At 39.4% G+C, this 17,007-nt stretch overlaps 1 protein-coding gene across 1 annotated transcript; it reads left to right on the forward strand.

Annotated features, from left to right (window-relative positions):
• The first annotated feature begins 7,579 nt into the window (after positions 1-7,579).
• LOC107290092 (vomeronasal type-2 receptor 26-like) lies at positions 7,580-16,074 on the forward strand. Its single transcript, XM_015818939.1, has 6 exons — positions 7,580-7,791; positions 8,393-8,684; positions 10,098-10,958; positions 12,463-12,690; positions 14,068-14,194; positions 15,173-16,074. Exons 1-6 carry the CDS (start codon positions 7,580-7,582, stop codon positions 16,072-16,074), a joined length of 2,622 nt encoding a protein of 873 aa, XP_015674425.1.
• The last annotated feature ends 933 nt before the right edge of the window (positions 16,075-17,007 follow it).

Raw genomic sequence — 17,007 nt, forward strand, 5'->3', positions numbered from 1 at the left:
TGTGCCCAGGCCGGAAGCCGGACTGGCGCGAGTCTAGATAGACAGTTTCTTCCAGGTGCTGAGGGAGCTGTCGTGCCACCACACTCTCAACAACCTTCGCAAGAAAGCGAAGGTTGGAGACAGGACGGTAGTTGGCCAAAACAGCCGGGTCCAGGGAGGGCTTCTTGAGGAGGGGCCTCACCACTGCCTCTTTCAAGGCAGCCGGCAAGAACCCCTCACTCAAAGAAGCGTTGACGATTCCCTGGAGCCAGCCTCGTGTAACCTCCCGGGAGGCCAGTACCAGCCAGGAGGGACACGGGTCCAGTAAACATGTGGTGGTGTTCAGCCATCCCAACATCCTGTCCATGTCCTCGGGGGTCACAGGATCAAACTCTTCCCACAAAATAGACTCAAGACCTGCCTCCATTGGCCTGCCTGAACTAGTCCAATCGGAGGCTAACCCGGCCCGGATCCGATCAATTTTGTCATGCAGGTAACACCCAAATTCCTCTGCCCGACCCTGCAAAGGGACATCCCGGACCCTCTGATGAAGGAGGGAACGGGACACCCTAAACAGGGCGGCAGATCGGTTACCTGCAGACGCGATAAGAGCGGAGAAATAGTTTCGTTTTGCCGCTCTTATAGCTACTAGGTAAGTCCTTAAATGGGACTTTACCAATTTTCGATCAGATTCGGAGCGGGTGGCCCTCCAATTACTCTCTAGGCATCTCTTCCGACGCTTCATCACCCTCAGCTCCTCAGAGAACCAAGGAGCCAAGGTAGACCGGCATCGGGTGAGGGGCCGCAAAGGCACGACCCGGTCCAGGGCCCCCATGGCCGCACCATCCCAGGCGGCCACCAGGTCCTCAGGTATTGGCCCAAGGGTCAAGGTCTCAGGTATTGGCCCAAGCTCCGTCTGGAACCTCTCAGGGTCCATCAGGCGCCTGGGGCGGAACCATTTCGTCACTTCTGGTTCCGCCTCCCCGCAGTGGGGCATAGCGGTAGGAAAGGCCAGCCAAAGGAGAGAGTGATCTGACCATGACAGGGGCTCAACAACTATTTCCCCTAAACCACGAACACTTAGCCACTGGCCGGAGGCAAAAACTAAGTCCAGTGTGTGTCCTCCGGTGTGGGTAGGGACATCTACTAATTGGGTCAGGTCCATGGCTGTCATGGAGGCCATGAACTCCCGAGCCACCTCAGATGCTTCACCTAACGATGGCAGATTGAAATCCCCCATGACTAACAGTCTGGGGGTCTCAATTGCCATCTCGGCTATCACACTGAGAAGCTCGGGTAGGGCTGCTGATACATAGCGGGGAGCCAGGTATACAATCAGCACACCCTGCTGCCTCCCATGACCCCACTTCACACCTAGGGATTCACAACCGGCAGTCTGCGGCACAGTGGTCTCCCTTGGATCCAGGCCTTCCTTAATAATAACCACCACCACCCCACCCCGACCCTGGGCTCTCGGCTGGTGAAATGCACAGTAGCCTGGTGATTGGACACACAAGAAATTTGTATCCAGTGCATAATCTTTCAGTGTACATACAAGCAAAAATCATGATAATAATTATCATAAAAATACATTCATCGTAAATCATAAGATACAACACTTTGTGATAGTCATAGGATACTAAATAAGCAATCAACGTAAATCATAATAGGATACTAAATAAAACAATTAATGCAAATCATAAGATACAAGCAACAAAGTTATAGTCATAAGAAGATAAGGAGATAGGTAATAGGGAAGATGAGAAGAATAATAGCAATACAGCCCTACTAGGTAGTTTGACGGTATTGTGGGAATTAGTTGTTTAGCAGAGTGATGGTATGGGAAGGGAACTGTCCTTGTGCTGCTCTGACGTGCAATGCCCTGTAATGTCATTTTGAGGGAAGAAGTTGAAATAGTTCATGTCCAAGATGTGAGAGGTCTGTAGATATTTTCACAGCCCTCTTTCTGGCTCGTGCAATATACAGATCCTCAATGGAAAGCAGACTGGTAGCAATTGTTTTTCTGTAGGTCTAACTATCCATTGAAGTCTGTGTCTATCTTGTTTGGTTGCAGTGCCAAACCAGACAGTTAAAGAGATGCAAATGACAGATTCAGTAATTCTTTTGTAGAACTGTATCAGCAGCTCTTTGGGCAGTCTGAGCTTTCTGAGTTGGCACAGGAAGAACATTCTTTGTTGTGCTTTTTTGATGCCATTTTTGATGTTAGGTGTTCATTTTAAGTCTTGAGCTATTATAGAACCTAGAAACCTGAAGGTCTCTACTGTTGATACTGTGTTGTCTAGTGTCAAAAGAGGTGGTAGAATAGGAGAGTTTCACCTAAAATCTACTATCATTTCTACAGTTTTGAGTGTGTTCAGTTCAAGATTGTTCTGACTGCACCACAACTTCCCATCTGTATGCAGATTTGTCTTTGTCTCGAATGAGACCAATCACTTTTGTATCATCTGCAAACATTAGTACTTTAACAGAGGGATCCTTTGAGATGCAGTCATTGGTATAGAGAAGTGGAAAGAGCACACAGTCCTGCGGGGGGGTGCTAATTGTGCAAGTATCTGATGAGATTTTATCTAGCTTCATCTGCTGCTTCCTGTCTATTAGAAAGCTTATGATCCATTTACAAGTATGGTCAGGCACGGCTAGCTGAATCAGTTCAGTTAGAAGAATATCTGGAATGGTGGTATTGAATGCTGAGCTGAAGTCTACAAAAAGGACCCTTGTATATGTCCTTGGAAATTCAAGATGTTGTAGGAAGTAGTGCAAAGCCATATTAACAGCACCATCTGCCAATCTATTTCCTCTGTAGGCAAATTGCAAGGGGTCTAACAGCAGATCTGTGATGATTTCCAGGTGGGCCAGCACTAACCTTTAAAAGGTTTTCATAATTACAGATGTCAGAGCAACCAGTCTGTAGTCGTTCAGCTCCTTGATGGAGGGTTTCTTTGGCACTGGGATGATAGTAGAGCATATGAAGCAAGAAGGAACATAATATATCTCTAGTGAATTATTAAAGATGTGGGTGAAGATGGGTTTGGCAGCACAAGCTTTGAAGCAAGAAGGAATTACCTTGTCTGGGTCTGGTGCTTTTCCAGGCTTTTGCCTGTGAAATAGACTTGAACATCATTTTCTGTGATCACCAGAGGTGGGGTGGAAGGGATGGGGGTTATAGGAGGCTTGGCTGTTTTTGGTGTGTCTGAGGTGGAGATGGTGGTGATTGGTTTCCTCTCAAACCTACAGTAAAACACATTCAGGTCATCTGCCAGTTGTTGATTCCCTTCAGCATGGAAAGGAGGTTTGCTGTAACCAGTGATATTTTTAAGAGTTTTCCACACATTTGCTGGTTTGTATAGTATTACACTATAATAGGTGGCAAACTATTTGTTTTTAGGCACCCTTAATAAATTTATTCTATACAAAATTAATGAATAAAATTCCTTTTGTCAGCTTTACCCTATCTTCAAATATCCTCCTTAATTTGAAGTGTAACCCAACATACCCCAAGGACATTATTCAATAAAGACTAGGACAGCAAGGAGTGGAGTGGGATGAAAAGTTTTTATCATGTTCTTGGCTCTTCCCAAGCCCATCATGGCTATTCTTCTTTTGAAGTCCAGACTGAAAAGAAAATGAAAATGTCTGAACCTGGAGCTTAGGAAGGGTATTCTCTTCAAGACAGAATGCCAACTTTGGTCATAATCATGGAAATCACCCAAAAAATAAGTAAGGCCAGGAAACAAAAATTAACACAAGACACCAGTCTATAATTGATTGCCAAGCAGTGTGACCCCTTCCACCCATGAGAAATTTCACCATAGCTTGTGGAATCAACAATATACTAGATAGAAGTCAAAATCAGCATGAACCATGACCACCAAAGGGTTAACAGGTAAAGAAATTGAAACATTTTGTATTAGCTATGCCAATGTCCTAAGAGGAGATAGGATAGCTAAGCTGCTTATCTAAAATACAAAGAACAAAAAAATATGTCCCTATGGAACTCATAAAATTGAGGACATTGTCTAAGGGCCCCAAAAGAAGCCACAAGTTTCCCTGCTCCAGCTCTAAATGATATATTACCACACTGCCCAATCCAATCACTGTTATGTTGAAGGAGTTCATCACACTTTTCCCTTGTTAATGATTCTGATTGGTCCAGGATTCTATTATCACAGCCAACCACAGACTTACACAACTAATCAAGGGCTCTATTGTGATGGCTTTCCTGGATGCTTGGAGGACAAGTAAGGGCTGACATCAGAGGGAGGCAAGGAGGAGCATCAGGAAGATACCAAGGCCTCCAAGACAGAAGTGAAAGGGATAGAGGAAGAAGTGAGGCTCGAAGTTTCGAAGGAGCCCTCAGGGGAACAATTGGATGAGAGTCTGGCTGGAGAGGAAAGGGGAAATATGTAGCTGCAGTTGGAGGATTTGGCTAGAAGCTCATGGTGAAGAATCACAGCTGCAAGCCATCAATAGGGCTGAGAAAGAACTGGCTCCTTCACTGGATCTCAGGATGTAGAGTTGAATGGAGGGTGGCTCAATGGAGGTCAGCAAGGGTAGTCTTGGCCCTCCTAATGAGTTTCACCAGTGCATGCCTACTTTATCCAACACATGGAACAACACAATGTTAGAAACAACTGCCCATTTTCTCTGCCACGGGTGTGCTCCAACTCCATGACTCTGGTTCTCCTGGCTTTGAACCATGCTTTGTGTGACCTCATGTTTGGACTTTGGACCTGCTTCTTGGACTTTGGACCTGTACTTGGCTTGGATTTACCATGTATGGACTATGATCTGTGCCTGGACTTTGGACTATGCATGTGTAGACTTGTGGACTTGTGCCTTTGCCTATGGACTTTGTAAATCTGTGCCTATGTTGAGCAGATTTGGACTCAGTAGAACTTTGCAGTTGGTGTGAGTGGGGCCGAGGAAATACTAACAGGGGCTTGTGGTTCTCAATGAAGTCTTTAAAGCTCCCCATAGGTGTGGACTGGCACAGGACACCTATACATATCAGAGGACACGCACAACATCTAGTTTATCTTTAGATCATGGTAATGAACTTTACCCATTGACATGCAGATCTGACTGCCATAGAGTGTTGAGATATGACCCCTCTCCCTGGTGGGAAAGGATCTATTAAAGAGTCCATTCCTGCACCTCTAGTGGGCAGTTCATTCAAGACTCTGGTCACCACCTGGAATAAAGAGACAGAATGCCTAAATAGATTAAATCAGAGTGGCCTCTCTAATTCACTGCAACCCTTTGGTTTATTCAAGAGGCCAGGGAGATAAAGCAGTCTAGATAAAGCAACCAGTGAAGACTTGTACAAGTATAAGTACATATATGAATACACAGTGGTAATTACACTACCAAAAAGAAATATTTTGCACTCTTATTGCATTGACTGAATGCCATCCATCTGTCTTTCTTAATGTGATTCATTCCCTTGAGACAGTGGTGGGATTTAAATACATGAACGTGGTGACCTGGTGTCCACACACTTCCAGTGGACCATTCTGGGCCTGGGACACCTCCCCAGGTCAGAACAGACTTCCTGAAGTAGTGTCCATGCATATTCAGTGGGCCCTTCTGGGCCTGGGATGCGTCCATGTACTTCCAGTGGGCCTGGGAGGCCTCCCTGGCTCAGAACGGACTTCCAGAAGTGGCTCACTTCCAGTGAGCCATTCTGGGCCTTGCAAAAAAGAGCTAGGCATCAGCCTGTTCACCAAAGTCAACAAAAAATTAGCTACCGATTCTACCAAACCGGTGCAAACTGGCTGAATTCCACCACTGGACAAAAACCATTCAGATTTGTAAAAATCTGAACTTCAGATGGACAGCACCAATAGAGAAGATTGGGGTCTCATCTAATAAAATGAATTTAGAACATTTTAAGTCTTCAAGTTCCAAGGAAATGGATAGCAACTTCTTCAAAAAATTTGTTTATATACTGTTTAATTGAACTGATTCATTTCTCCACCCAGCTCATAGATGCAACTCTAGGCAGCCAATAACACATTAAATAAATAGAGCAATATCAACAAAGCATTGAAAGCTATGATAGTTCCCTGAAACAAACTCAAAAAACACATAACAAAACAATGACATCTCATGGACCATCTAGACTCCTGACTGCTATGCCTTGGAACACATGTAGATTGCCCATGCTTTATTAAAGGCTGGCAGTATTGGTACCAATCTTAATAGGAATGGAAGTCTAGAGGGTGAGCACCATGACCAAAATTAGCTGTAGTGCTTTTCAGTTGGATTATGCTTATGCTTGATTAAGGTTTCAAATGAAGTAGTAGGAGATTGAATCTGAACATTATCAATCTCTGACTGACAGAATATTTCTATTACCTCAAAATGAGCTGTAATATGCCCTATGATCGAGAGGCCTTCATCTGATCTGACTATTTTGGATAACTACAGATCTATCACCAACATTTCTTTTCTTTGAAAAGTTAGGGAGAAAGTGATGGCACTTCAATTTCAAAGGTCTCTAGAAGAAGACTTTTAGGTTTAGGTGAGGATACAATAAAAGAACTATATCAACTTGGAGAGACCAGGATCAGGGATTTCCTTATTCTCTCTGCTTTCATAAAAATACTAAGTGCCCAGAGACTTGAGATTCCTTCTGAGCTTTTTAAAATCCATTCTGATAGCATTATAGACATTTTCTGCAGATTATTTCTCCTAAACTGTATTAGCAAGAAATTTCCTTTGTCAGAGAACTAAATAAATAGATATTATTAAATGTTTCTGTTCAATTGAAGTAAGTGGGGTTTTGTTTTTTGTTTTTTTGTTTTTTGCTTTTTTCATTTTGAATATCTAAAATGCAAAGTTATAAAATAGCTATTCCATTTTATATTCTTTTCACTTTTAAAGAAATTAAGCATTGATTTTTACTAAATAATTTAAAGTCTCATTCCATTTATTCCTGTTTAAGACATAATGATTCCTATTTATACTACAATAAATCATTTGCTTCTTTAATATTCCAAGGTTAGCTCATATTATCAGCCAGTCAGTTTCAGAATATCATCTCAAACAAACCCATGAACACCTCAAGCACATCTCTGGGCATTATTTTTTTGCCCACTATCACCATCAAATTGTTCCCAGAATCTGAACATAGCTTTCAATCCCTCGCATATTCCCCATTCATGATTCTTACAAAAAAAAATCCTAGTTCCTATAAGAATAGGAGAGAAAAAAACCCCCACATGATTTCTGCAGGACTTCCCTAGGGAAAACTGAACTCCAATTTAATAATCATCTTCTTGTTTGTGCATGTAAATTACTATTTTTAATTCTTCTTTTTCTCAGTCTCACTGAATTTCAGTGTTCGTTAGAAAGATTAATAAAAAAGGTTAATGTAGGATGTTACTTCTCTTTCTCTTAAAATATCAATACAATTTAGAGCTAGAGAGAAACATGGTAGGCTTAGGGATAAGTAAGGATCCCCAAGCCCAATCCTAGACAAACTACCGCTCATATTATAAAATGTTAATCACAAAAATGCTAATGGTCATGATGTAAGAAAAAAAGAGCATCTTTGAAATCTGTCCTTCTAATAGGGATGGCAGCTTTACTGGTCTGGCTGCTAGTGCTGCTCCCTCATGTGGGATGCAAAACTCACAGGTGCAGCATCCTTCATCCATATCCTCCATATCACAAGTATCATCAGCAAGGAGATCTTATGGTGGGAGGCATTCCTTCTCAAATTGCTCCGGTCTCGGATGAAGTTACTTTTGAAGAACACCCCCCTCCAATATTAACTGAACAACATGTGTAAGGAATGGAATTATTATTATTATTGGTTTATATTTTCAGATATTTCTGATTGCTGAAATAATCCATCAAAGAATAATAGATGATTGATGGGGGTCAATATAAGTAAATGCTAAGAAAAGCATTATTTTCTCAATCAGAGAACATTATGTGTGGACTTATGGGGAATGGGGAAGCCCATCTATGTGGTGATATTCTATATTTAAAGCATGCTTACCAAATCAGAGCATTGCCACCTGAGTGGGCTTCCAAGTTTGCAATTCTCCACTATTGCTGTGCTGATTGGGGAGGACCCCTTGGTGACATACGCACAGCTTGAAGAGGACTGATTTAAAGCTCTTTTACGTTTTTCTTGTTTGTACTCTGTGTTTAAAATTCTTTGCACAATTGTCCTTCAAAGTTGTCTGATAATGAATATTACTGAAGAATATTTAATTGTAAATATGTTCTTATTAATTCATATACAGAAGGGAGATCACTTAGAGCGGCAGATATAAGGGACAAGTTGGTGAAACTAACTTACTGAATTCCCCTTATATATAACTATTGGTAGAATGTAAGAATGGTAGAATATCCTTCTGATGTCCAAATCTCATTGTAGTGGCATTCCTAAGAATTACCAGCACATCCTGGCTTTGGCATTTGCAGTAAAGGAAATCAATGAAAACCCACAAATCCTACCCAATCTCACCTTGGGCTTCAATATTTATGATAGCTACAACAATGCTAGAAGTACCTATCAGGCCACCATGCTACTTCTATCAGCAACTGAGAGACTGGTTCCCAACTATCTATGTAACATCCAGAGTAATCTGATAGCTCTTTTTGGAGGAGTGGATGCCCAAATCTCTTTTCCTGTGGCAACTATCTTGGATATCTATAAGATTCCACAGGTAAGACATCATTTCAATGTAAATTTCATGCTATTTTCAGTTTCACAAGGCAACTTCATATTGAAATGTTAAGTATATTGAGGCAGAATGGGTGAAAAGATATTCCCCTGAAATTTCTAGAGTCCAATAGTCAGAAATAATCCATTTAGTTTGCAAAAACCTTTGAGGAATTCTTTAAAAAGTAAGCTCTTATTTTTAAGAAATTTAATGTTTTAACCCACTTATTAAAAAGCTAGTTGGAAGAACAGACAATTCTGGGAATAAAACCCAGTTATTTTTATTAGTTTTACAATGTTTATTCCAATTACATAGATAGTAGGGTATGCTAATAAGTAATGGGCATTAATAGCAAGAACTCATTATAAAGGAAGAGACAAATAGCAGAAGGTAAACAGCATTATTGTTTGAGTACAAAGAATGGAAAAGGAATAAAAAGGAGACAACGAGTTGAATCAGTAAACCTATACTACAAGTCAACAAAAAGAGATGAGGGGGGGGAGGATATAAACTGGAAAAACAAACCATCTCACAAGAAAACACCAATCAGATTTTAGAGGAGACGAGGAGAACTGCTCAGAAGTATTGAAGGAAAGCTGCAATAATTCAGAGAAACTGAAAAACTAAAAGGCACACTAGCTCTCCAAGTCAGCTTTGAATCTCTTTCAGCATTAAAAAGGTTTCATTTGACATGGTGAATTTCAGAATATAATCCAAGTATCCAGTTGCTTCCAATGCTAATGCAGTCTCAAGAGTTTATCTAGAAATAAACTTAGTACAACCCGATACAAGACTTCAAAAAGCCATCTCTGGGAATTAAAAAAAAAATCATATCTACACTTTGTTCTTATGAAACAAAAGATGTTGCAAGAAAAACTCATTGACCACTGCAAATCTAAATGGGTCATAAGTATCTCTGAACTAATTTTCGTTTCACCTTCAACAAAAGCATAAATTGAACAATTTAAAAATGTATATCAATATAAAATTCAGGATGTTCGTCTATGCATCTAGACATCACTAGATATATCTGTACATGAGGACAAATTTACTTTTGTCTGGAAAATAAAAATGCTTTTGTTTTGAAAATATGAAGCACCAATTACCCATACCTTATGAATATACTGCTTGGTTTTAGATGAGGTCAGGTTCCATAATATTCTATTAGAAATTACTCCTCATCCATAGCAACACTGAAATTTAATTCAACAGACCTCCAATACCTTTCTTGTTGTTATGCCTTCTAGAACTACAAAATCCAGGGATAGAAATTCATGGAATTCTCATCTCAGCAAGGCAGGCAAAGCTCTCTTAAAGGTTAGGATAAAATGATGAATTACTACATGTTGATCACTATGAAGACTTGAAAATGTTATCTAGATGCTGCTCTTATCTTCTTTTCCTGTTCCTCTCTAGCTTATTTGTGGCTCTGCTCCAATAATGAATGATAAAACCCCAGGCCTTTCATTTTATCAGATGGTTCCGCCAGAACCCCTTCAGCAAAACGGGATTGTCTCTCTGCTCCTACATTTTAATTGGACATGGATTGGAATCCTTATTATGGATAATGAGCTGGGAGAAAAATTTATAGAAACAGTGATTCCTCTTTTTTCCAAAAAAGGGGTTTGTGTTTCTTTCGTTCAACGATTTCACAAATTAACTGATTTCAATAGACTTGATGGCATGCTTCAACAGGGGGCAAAAGTCTATGATTATGTCATGGGTGGTAAAGCTAATGTATTGGTATTCAATGGAGAATCCTTTACTATGGGCTATTTTCTATGGCTACAATATATTCCAAATATAGAGGAGGTGAGAAGTAAACCAAAAGGTATTGTGTGCATAATGACTGCACAGATGGAATTCAATATAATCCCTTTTCAACGTGCTTGGAGTATCAAAATAATTGATGGTGCCCTTTCCTTCACAGTTCATTCCCCTGCTCTACCAGAGTTCAAATCATTTGCTGAGATACAAAACCCCTTCAGCGCAAAGGAAGATGGATTTATCAAACAGTTCTGGCAAGAAGCCTTTGACTGTGTATTCCCACATACAATTTTGAGTTACGAGCATGAGAAAATTTGCAATGGAAAAGAAAATTTGGAGAGTCTTCCTGGAACCTTTTTTGAAATGGACATGACTGGCCACAGCTACAGTGTTTACAATGCTATTTATGCCATAGCTAATGCTTTACATGCTCTGTTTTCTTCTAGAAATGCTGACAGGTCAGTGATGAATAGAATAGGAAGGAAAATTCATAATCAAGATGTCTGGCAGGTAATAGATCTATTTTTCATTCTTTGTGACTCCATTCCCTTAATATATCATAATGTACATATATTTTGTATGTTGTTGTTAGTCATGTCCGACCCATCGCGACCTCATGGACAATGTTCCTCCAGGCCTTCCTGTCCTCTACCATCTTCTGGGGTCCATTTAAGCTCATGCCTACTGCTTCAGTGACTCCATCCAGCCACCTCATTCTCTGTCGTCCCCTTCTTCTATTGCCCTCAATCTTTCCCAGCATTAGGCTCTTCTCCAGTGAGTCCTTCCTTCTCATTAGGTGGCCAAAGTATTTGAATATTTTGTATATGTACGTGCATTGTATATCATTTAGTGAAAAGAAGGACTAGGGGTAAGAAGATAACAGTGTTCTAATATCTAAGGGGCTGCCAGAAAGAAGAGTAGACCAATCTATTCTCCAAAGCACCTGAAGGCAGGACAAGAAGCAATGGGTGGAAGCTAATCAAGGAGGAAACTAACCTAGAACTAAGGAGAAATTTCCTGTCAGTGAGAACAATTAACCAGTGGAACAGCTTGTCTTCAGAAGCTGTAGGTACTCCAACACTGAAAGTAATAAGAAGAGATTGGTCAACCATTTGTCTGAAATATTATTGGGTTTCCTGCCTGAGCAGGGGATTGGACTAGAAGACCTCCAAGGTCCCTTCCAACTCTATAATTATGTTATATTGTATCTACAGCTTTACTTCCTTTCCTCCTGAATCCCCCGTGGAAATATATCTGTCCATATATGGTTGTATGATTGTCTGACTCCAAAAGTCAGAAAATGTCCAATCATTTTTTGGAAGTATGATTCAAACTATCAGAGAAAAGGTGCACATTCATTCTATTTATCTTTTTTTTGAACCAACAATATTTTGGTTTCATCTACTAATCCTTTGACTCATGTCACACGTTCTCTTTAATTTCACTGGACAACCCATGGTCTATTGGGTCATTCTTTTTCCACATACTATATAGCCTTGTGTCATTTTCTCCCTCCCAACCTTCAAAACATCCCCAGTGAATATTTCTCCTCCTCCCCCTCCTCAGCTGATCCATGGAACTGCCTGCCATTTTGCTAGGGGAGAGGGGAACCAAGGAAGCTACAACTCATGAGGAAAACTACATCTCCCTTCCCAGTTGAGTATATCTCCAGAGACCCCTTTCCCTAGGGAGAAAGAAGACTCACCTAGTAACCCTTGGTGCCTCCCAGCCAGCCCTACTTCACTAGTATTCCCAAAGAGTCAAGGGTTGCACCATTCTGTAAGTTAATCCATTTGAGCTACCTTGGTTCAATAATTGTTGCCCTATACTATCAAATTTTGCTCAGTTGAAGGTTACAAATGAACAAATACAAGAGTTTTTGTAGTGTAGATATAACAAAAATGAAAGTGCCTAGAAGGCAATTCAAATGTGTATTTTTCTGTTTTGTAAATTACCAACAAGGAGATTGGCAAATTAGTCTTTCCAATATCTTGTGCTTTTTTAAAAAATTTAGCTCCACTACTTTCTGAGAAGTGTTGCTTTTAACAATAGTGCTGGGGAACAGATTTTATTTGACCAGAATGGAATTTTGGCAATTGGATTTGATATTCTCAACTTGATTGCTTTCCCAAACAAATCTTTTCTTCATGTGAAAGTTGGAAGTGTGGATCATTCAGCTCCCCCAGATAAAATATTAACCATCAGTGATGAGATGATTACATGGCACAGCTGTTTTAACCAGGTAAAATTTAATTATTATTCCTGAATCTGAACTAGCACTAATTTCTCTAATCTGATATCATTGTTTTATATTGGACATTAGTAAATTCATACATCAAGTTATTCCCTCATAAGCAATTTTAGAGCTCATCATCAGGCCCAATTAACTGTGGCCTAAAGATGACTCTTTAACAGTATTTGGGGAGAAATAGTGAGCCGTCATGTCCTCTTGATGCAATCTGGCTCAGCCCCAGGCCACCGTGGATTAAGGTTATACCCATCCTTAGTTATTCTGATTTTTAAGCAGTGCTTTCAGGGTTTTTTTCCAATACTAATAGGTGGACATTATTAATAGATAAAGCTACTAATTGGAAGTGCTATTAGATTCAATGTATTTAATTTAAAAACAATGAGATTTGACTGAGCTTTATACAAGGACAATTTGGAAATCAACCTCCATTTGGTTATCAATGGCAGACACTCGCAGATACAGAACTTTTATTATATACATTAGAAAACTACAGTAGTAGTAGTAGTAGTAGTAGTAGTAGTCGCTTGGCACCAAATCTGGGCTGGGGGGGTGATCAAAAACATCCTAACGGAACTGCTTTAAAAGTTCTTAGGTGTGTCTAGCGGTGTACGGGCGGGCATTATCATGGACCAACACCACACCAGAAGTGGTGCCATAGAAAATCTCACCAAATGTGAAGATGCCAAAGGAGTACTGCTCGTAAAGTTCATGGAGCATGGTTTGACTATCAATTCAGATGTCTACTGTGAAACGTTACAAAAACTCAGATGAGCCATCCATAACAAGCATTGGGGCATGCTGATTTCCGATGTGGTGTTAGTTCACGATAATGCTCATCCGTACACCGCTAGACACACCCAAGAACTTTTGAAGCAGTTCCATTGGGATGTTTTTGATCACACACCCCCCACCCAGATTTGGCACCCAGTGACCAGTACTAAGTAATTTCAAACCTTGTAGGAAGTTACGACAAGTGCCTCAATTTGAATGGTGATTATGTCAAAAAGTAATGTAATGTTGTAGTTTTCTAATGTGCATAATAAAAAGTTCTGTATCTGCGAGTATCTGTCATTGATAATCAAATGGAGGTTTATTTCTGAACTGCCCTCGTATTATTACCATTCTAGTTGAAAAATGAGTTTCAAGTTATTATATCTATTACTAAACTCAGAAGGTGCCTATGACAAATTCTCATATTTTCATATGTATGTGCCCATTGGGTCAAAAAGCTTCAATATACCTACTCCAGAATATAATTGTCTTTAGACTACAAAATTTGGAATTAAGCACATTTGGAAATAAGAAAAGATTTGCTCTTTGGATAAAAAAATCTTTTGATTTCTTCTCCATATTTTCCTTTATTCCTAGGTCCAACCTATTTCTGTCTGCAGTGAGAGTTGTAATCCTGGTTTCAGCAAGCAGGTGAAGGAAGGGGAGCTGTTTTGTTGCTATGATTGCATTCCATGCCCAAAAGGGAGAATTTCAACTGAGAAAGGTATGAAAACATTTATCTGCTCCCATCTAAACAACCTTTACTTCATTTTGAGTTATTCAAGTAATAGGAGGCTCTGATATTTTGAGAAAACATTTCCAAAGCTGATAATTGTTGCTTTAGACAGTGCAGTATTCAAGCAGTTTGTTAATTAAAAAATAAACACTGTTTCCTGATTATTTTTTAAAACCAAACAAAGAACATTTTTCTATTGAATTTAACCATCTGGAAAATTATGAAATAACTGCAAAACCACGTATTTTTAATATTGTTTCATTACTCACATCTACAGGGTCTGGGGAAGATTAATACCCTGGCCATCTGCACATTCCTTAGCTATCGTAGAACAGTAATTAATAAACAAACTTCTAATAAACTAGTAAAGAGAACTCCACTATATTTAGCTGAACTGGGTTCTGAGGTGAAACTCAATTGCTGAGAGTTCTGTAATGTCAATAAATATTATGGATGGAATGAAATGTTTATTTGCTCAGAACCACATTTTTCTGAATCAGTCCACCCAATTAATATTATATTTTAAATAAATTTAAAATGCTGCAACTTTTGTACATTTGAGGACTGATCAGAAGTCACTTTTTTCAGAGCTGTTGTAACTTTGAACAATTGCTAAATGAATAGTTGTAAGTCAAGGACTACCTGTTGGATACATATACTGTGTACTAATACACTCAAAACTAAAAGCAACAGATTTGTTATTACAATGCTTTACTATTATTTGTCCTTTCCATCCCTAGAGATGGAAACCCACATATGGATTTTAATAATAAAATTAAAAAAATAAAAAAATAATAACATATCAAACATTATTAAATGCAGAAAACAAAATTTGGGTCATCGGTCTCTGGAGAGTTACCAGACACTTTTAAAACCTCAAATTGTTCTATATATTACAATGTCATGCTGGACAATTATACAGAATATTAGTAAGAATTCTATCTTATTTCTTTTCTTTTTTTTCAGACAAAAATGAATGTACTAGATGCAAAGACAAATACTATCCAAACAAAAAACATGATTTTTGTATTCCCAAAACTATTAATTTCTTGACTTATGAAGAACCTTTAGGGATCAGTTTAGCTTGTATTGCTCTTTCTTTTTCTTTATCCACTGTTCTTGTACTTGGAGCATTTATGAGGTACCACAACACTCCCATTGTCATAGCCAACAACCGCGACCTAACCTATACACTCCTCATCGCTCTGCTGCTCTGTTTCCTTTCAGCATTGCTCTTCATTGGCCAACCAAGAAAATTAAGTTGTCTTCTCAGACAAAAAATGTTTGGAATGGTTTTTTCGATGGCTGTTTCTTCTATCTTGGCAAAGACCATCACAGTAGTTCTGGCTTTTATGGCCACCAAACCAGGATCCAGAATGAGAAAATGGGTGGGGAAAAAATTGACTAATTCCATTGTTATTTCCTGTTCCCTGATCCAAGCAGGCATTTGTACTCTTTGGCTATCAATGAACCCTCCATTCCCAGATGTTGATTTGATCTCAGTGTCTGAAGAAATTATCCTGCAATGTAATGAAGGTTCTGTGACCATGTTTTATTGTGTCCTTGGCTATATGGGTTTCCTGGCTCTTATTAGCTTCATCACAGCTTTTCTTGCCAGGAAATTACCTGACACTTTCAATGAAGCCAAGTTCATCACCTTCAGCATGTTGATCTTTTGCAGTGTTTGGTTGTCCTTTGTCCCAGCATACCTAAGTTCCAAAGGGAAATACATAGTGGCTGTGGAGATCTTTTCTATCTTTGCTTCGGGTGCTGGACTTCTGGGATGCATCTTTTTCCCCAAATGTTATATCATTGTGTTTCGGCCAGACCTGAACAACAAGGAACAACTAATGAGAAGAAAAGAGTGATTAAAAACAATCTGTTCTTTCTTTATCAAATGCGCATCTTGATTTCTGTGCGGTGTTGTGCATATTAACTAACTCTTAGACCCAATCGATATAAATTAACAATACTTTCATTTTGGGATTTCCTGACTATATAAATCTGCTTTAAAATCTATATTGGTAAGTCAATAGAAGAAACTACCAGAAGAGAAAGAAGAAACAATTTGGTCAACAACTAGAATATAATACAGTAAAATAAAATAGTCAAGATAATATAAATATGACTAAAATCTATAAAAGCAAGCTGAATCACTGAGCGTATAGTCCTGGGGGAATTGGGGAGGAGATAGGTGGGTGAGCCCACTGCAGTATTCCTGTGGTTGGTCATAAGGGTGAATGACTGTGCAACCAGGTCATAAGTAACATTCAAGGGGTCCGCTGCAGTATGCAACTAATCATAAGTTGAGGACTACCTGTACAAACATGTGATCAGAGAATTATTTTTTCATTCCCATTAAAACTGCAAATGGTCACTAAACAAGGCAATCATTAAGCAAGAACTATCTGAAATTTAAATTTGTGTCCTCAAGGACTCCAGGTGTAAATTGTGGAGGAACAGGCTAGGTCATCTTCAAGTTACCAAGAGTTACCTCTCCCTCTGCTGTTCATTCCTGCTTATATCTTGGAATTCCATTCATCCATTAGTCCATCAGCAGGCTGGCTGCTACAGATTCAAGTGCTTAGAAAAGTCCTCTAGCAACACATTTTGAGAGTGGCCATAAACATGACTACCTTATGAATGCCATTCCAAGGATCTTTTCACAATAATGCATATAGGTTGTCAGATAATGTGACAATCCACTCCAGAAATTTGAACACGTTATGCCCAATAAAGCAGCTGTTCGAAGATTGGAAGAGTTAAAATGATTGGCCCCCAATTTGTCCTTCATTCTATTC

This window comes from Protobothrops mucrosquamatus, unplaced genomic scaffold (genome assembly GCF_001527695.2).
Source record: "Protobothrops mucrosquamatus isolate PMUCROS unplaced genomic scaffold, P.Mucros_1.0 scaffold825, whole genome shotgun sequence".
NCBI lineage: Eukaryota > Metazoa > Chordata > Lepidosauria > Squamata > Viperidae > Protobothrops > Protobothrops mucrosquamatus.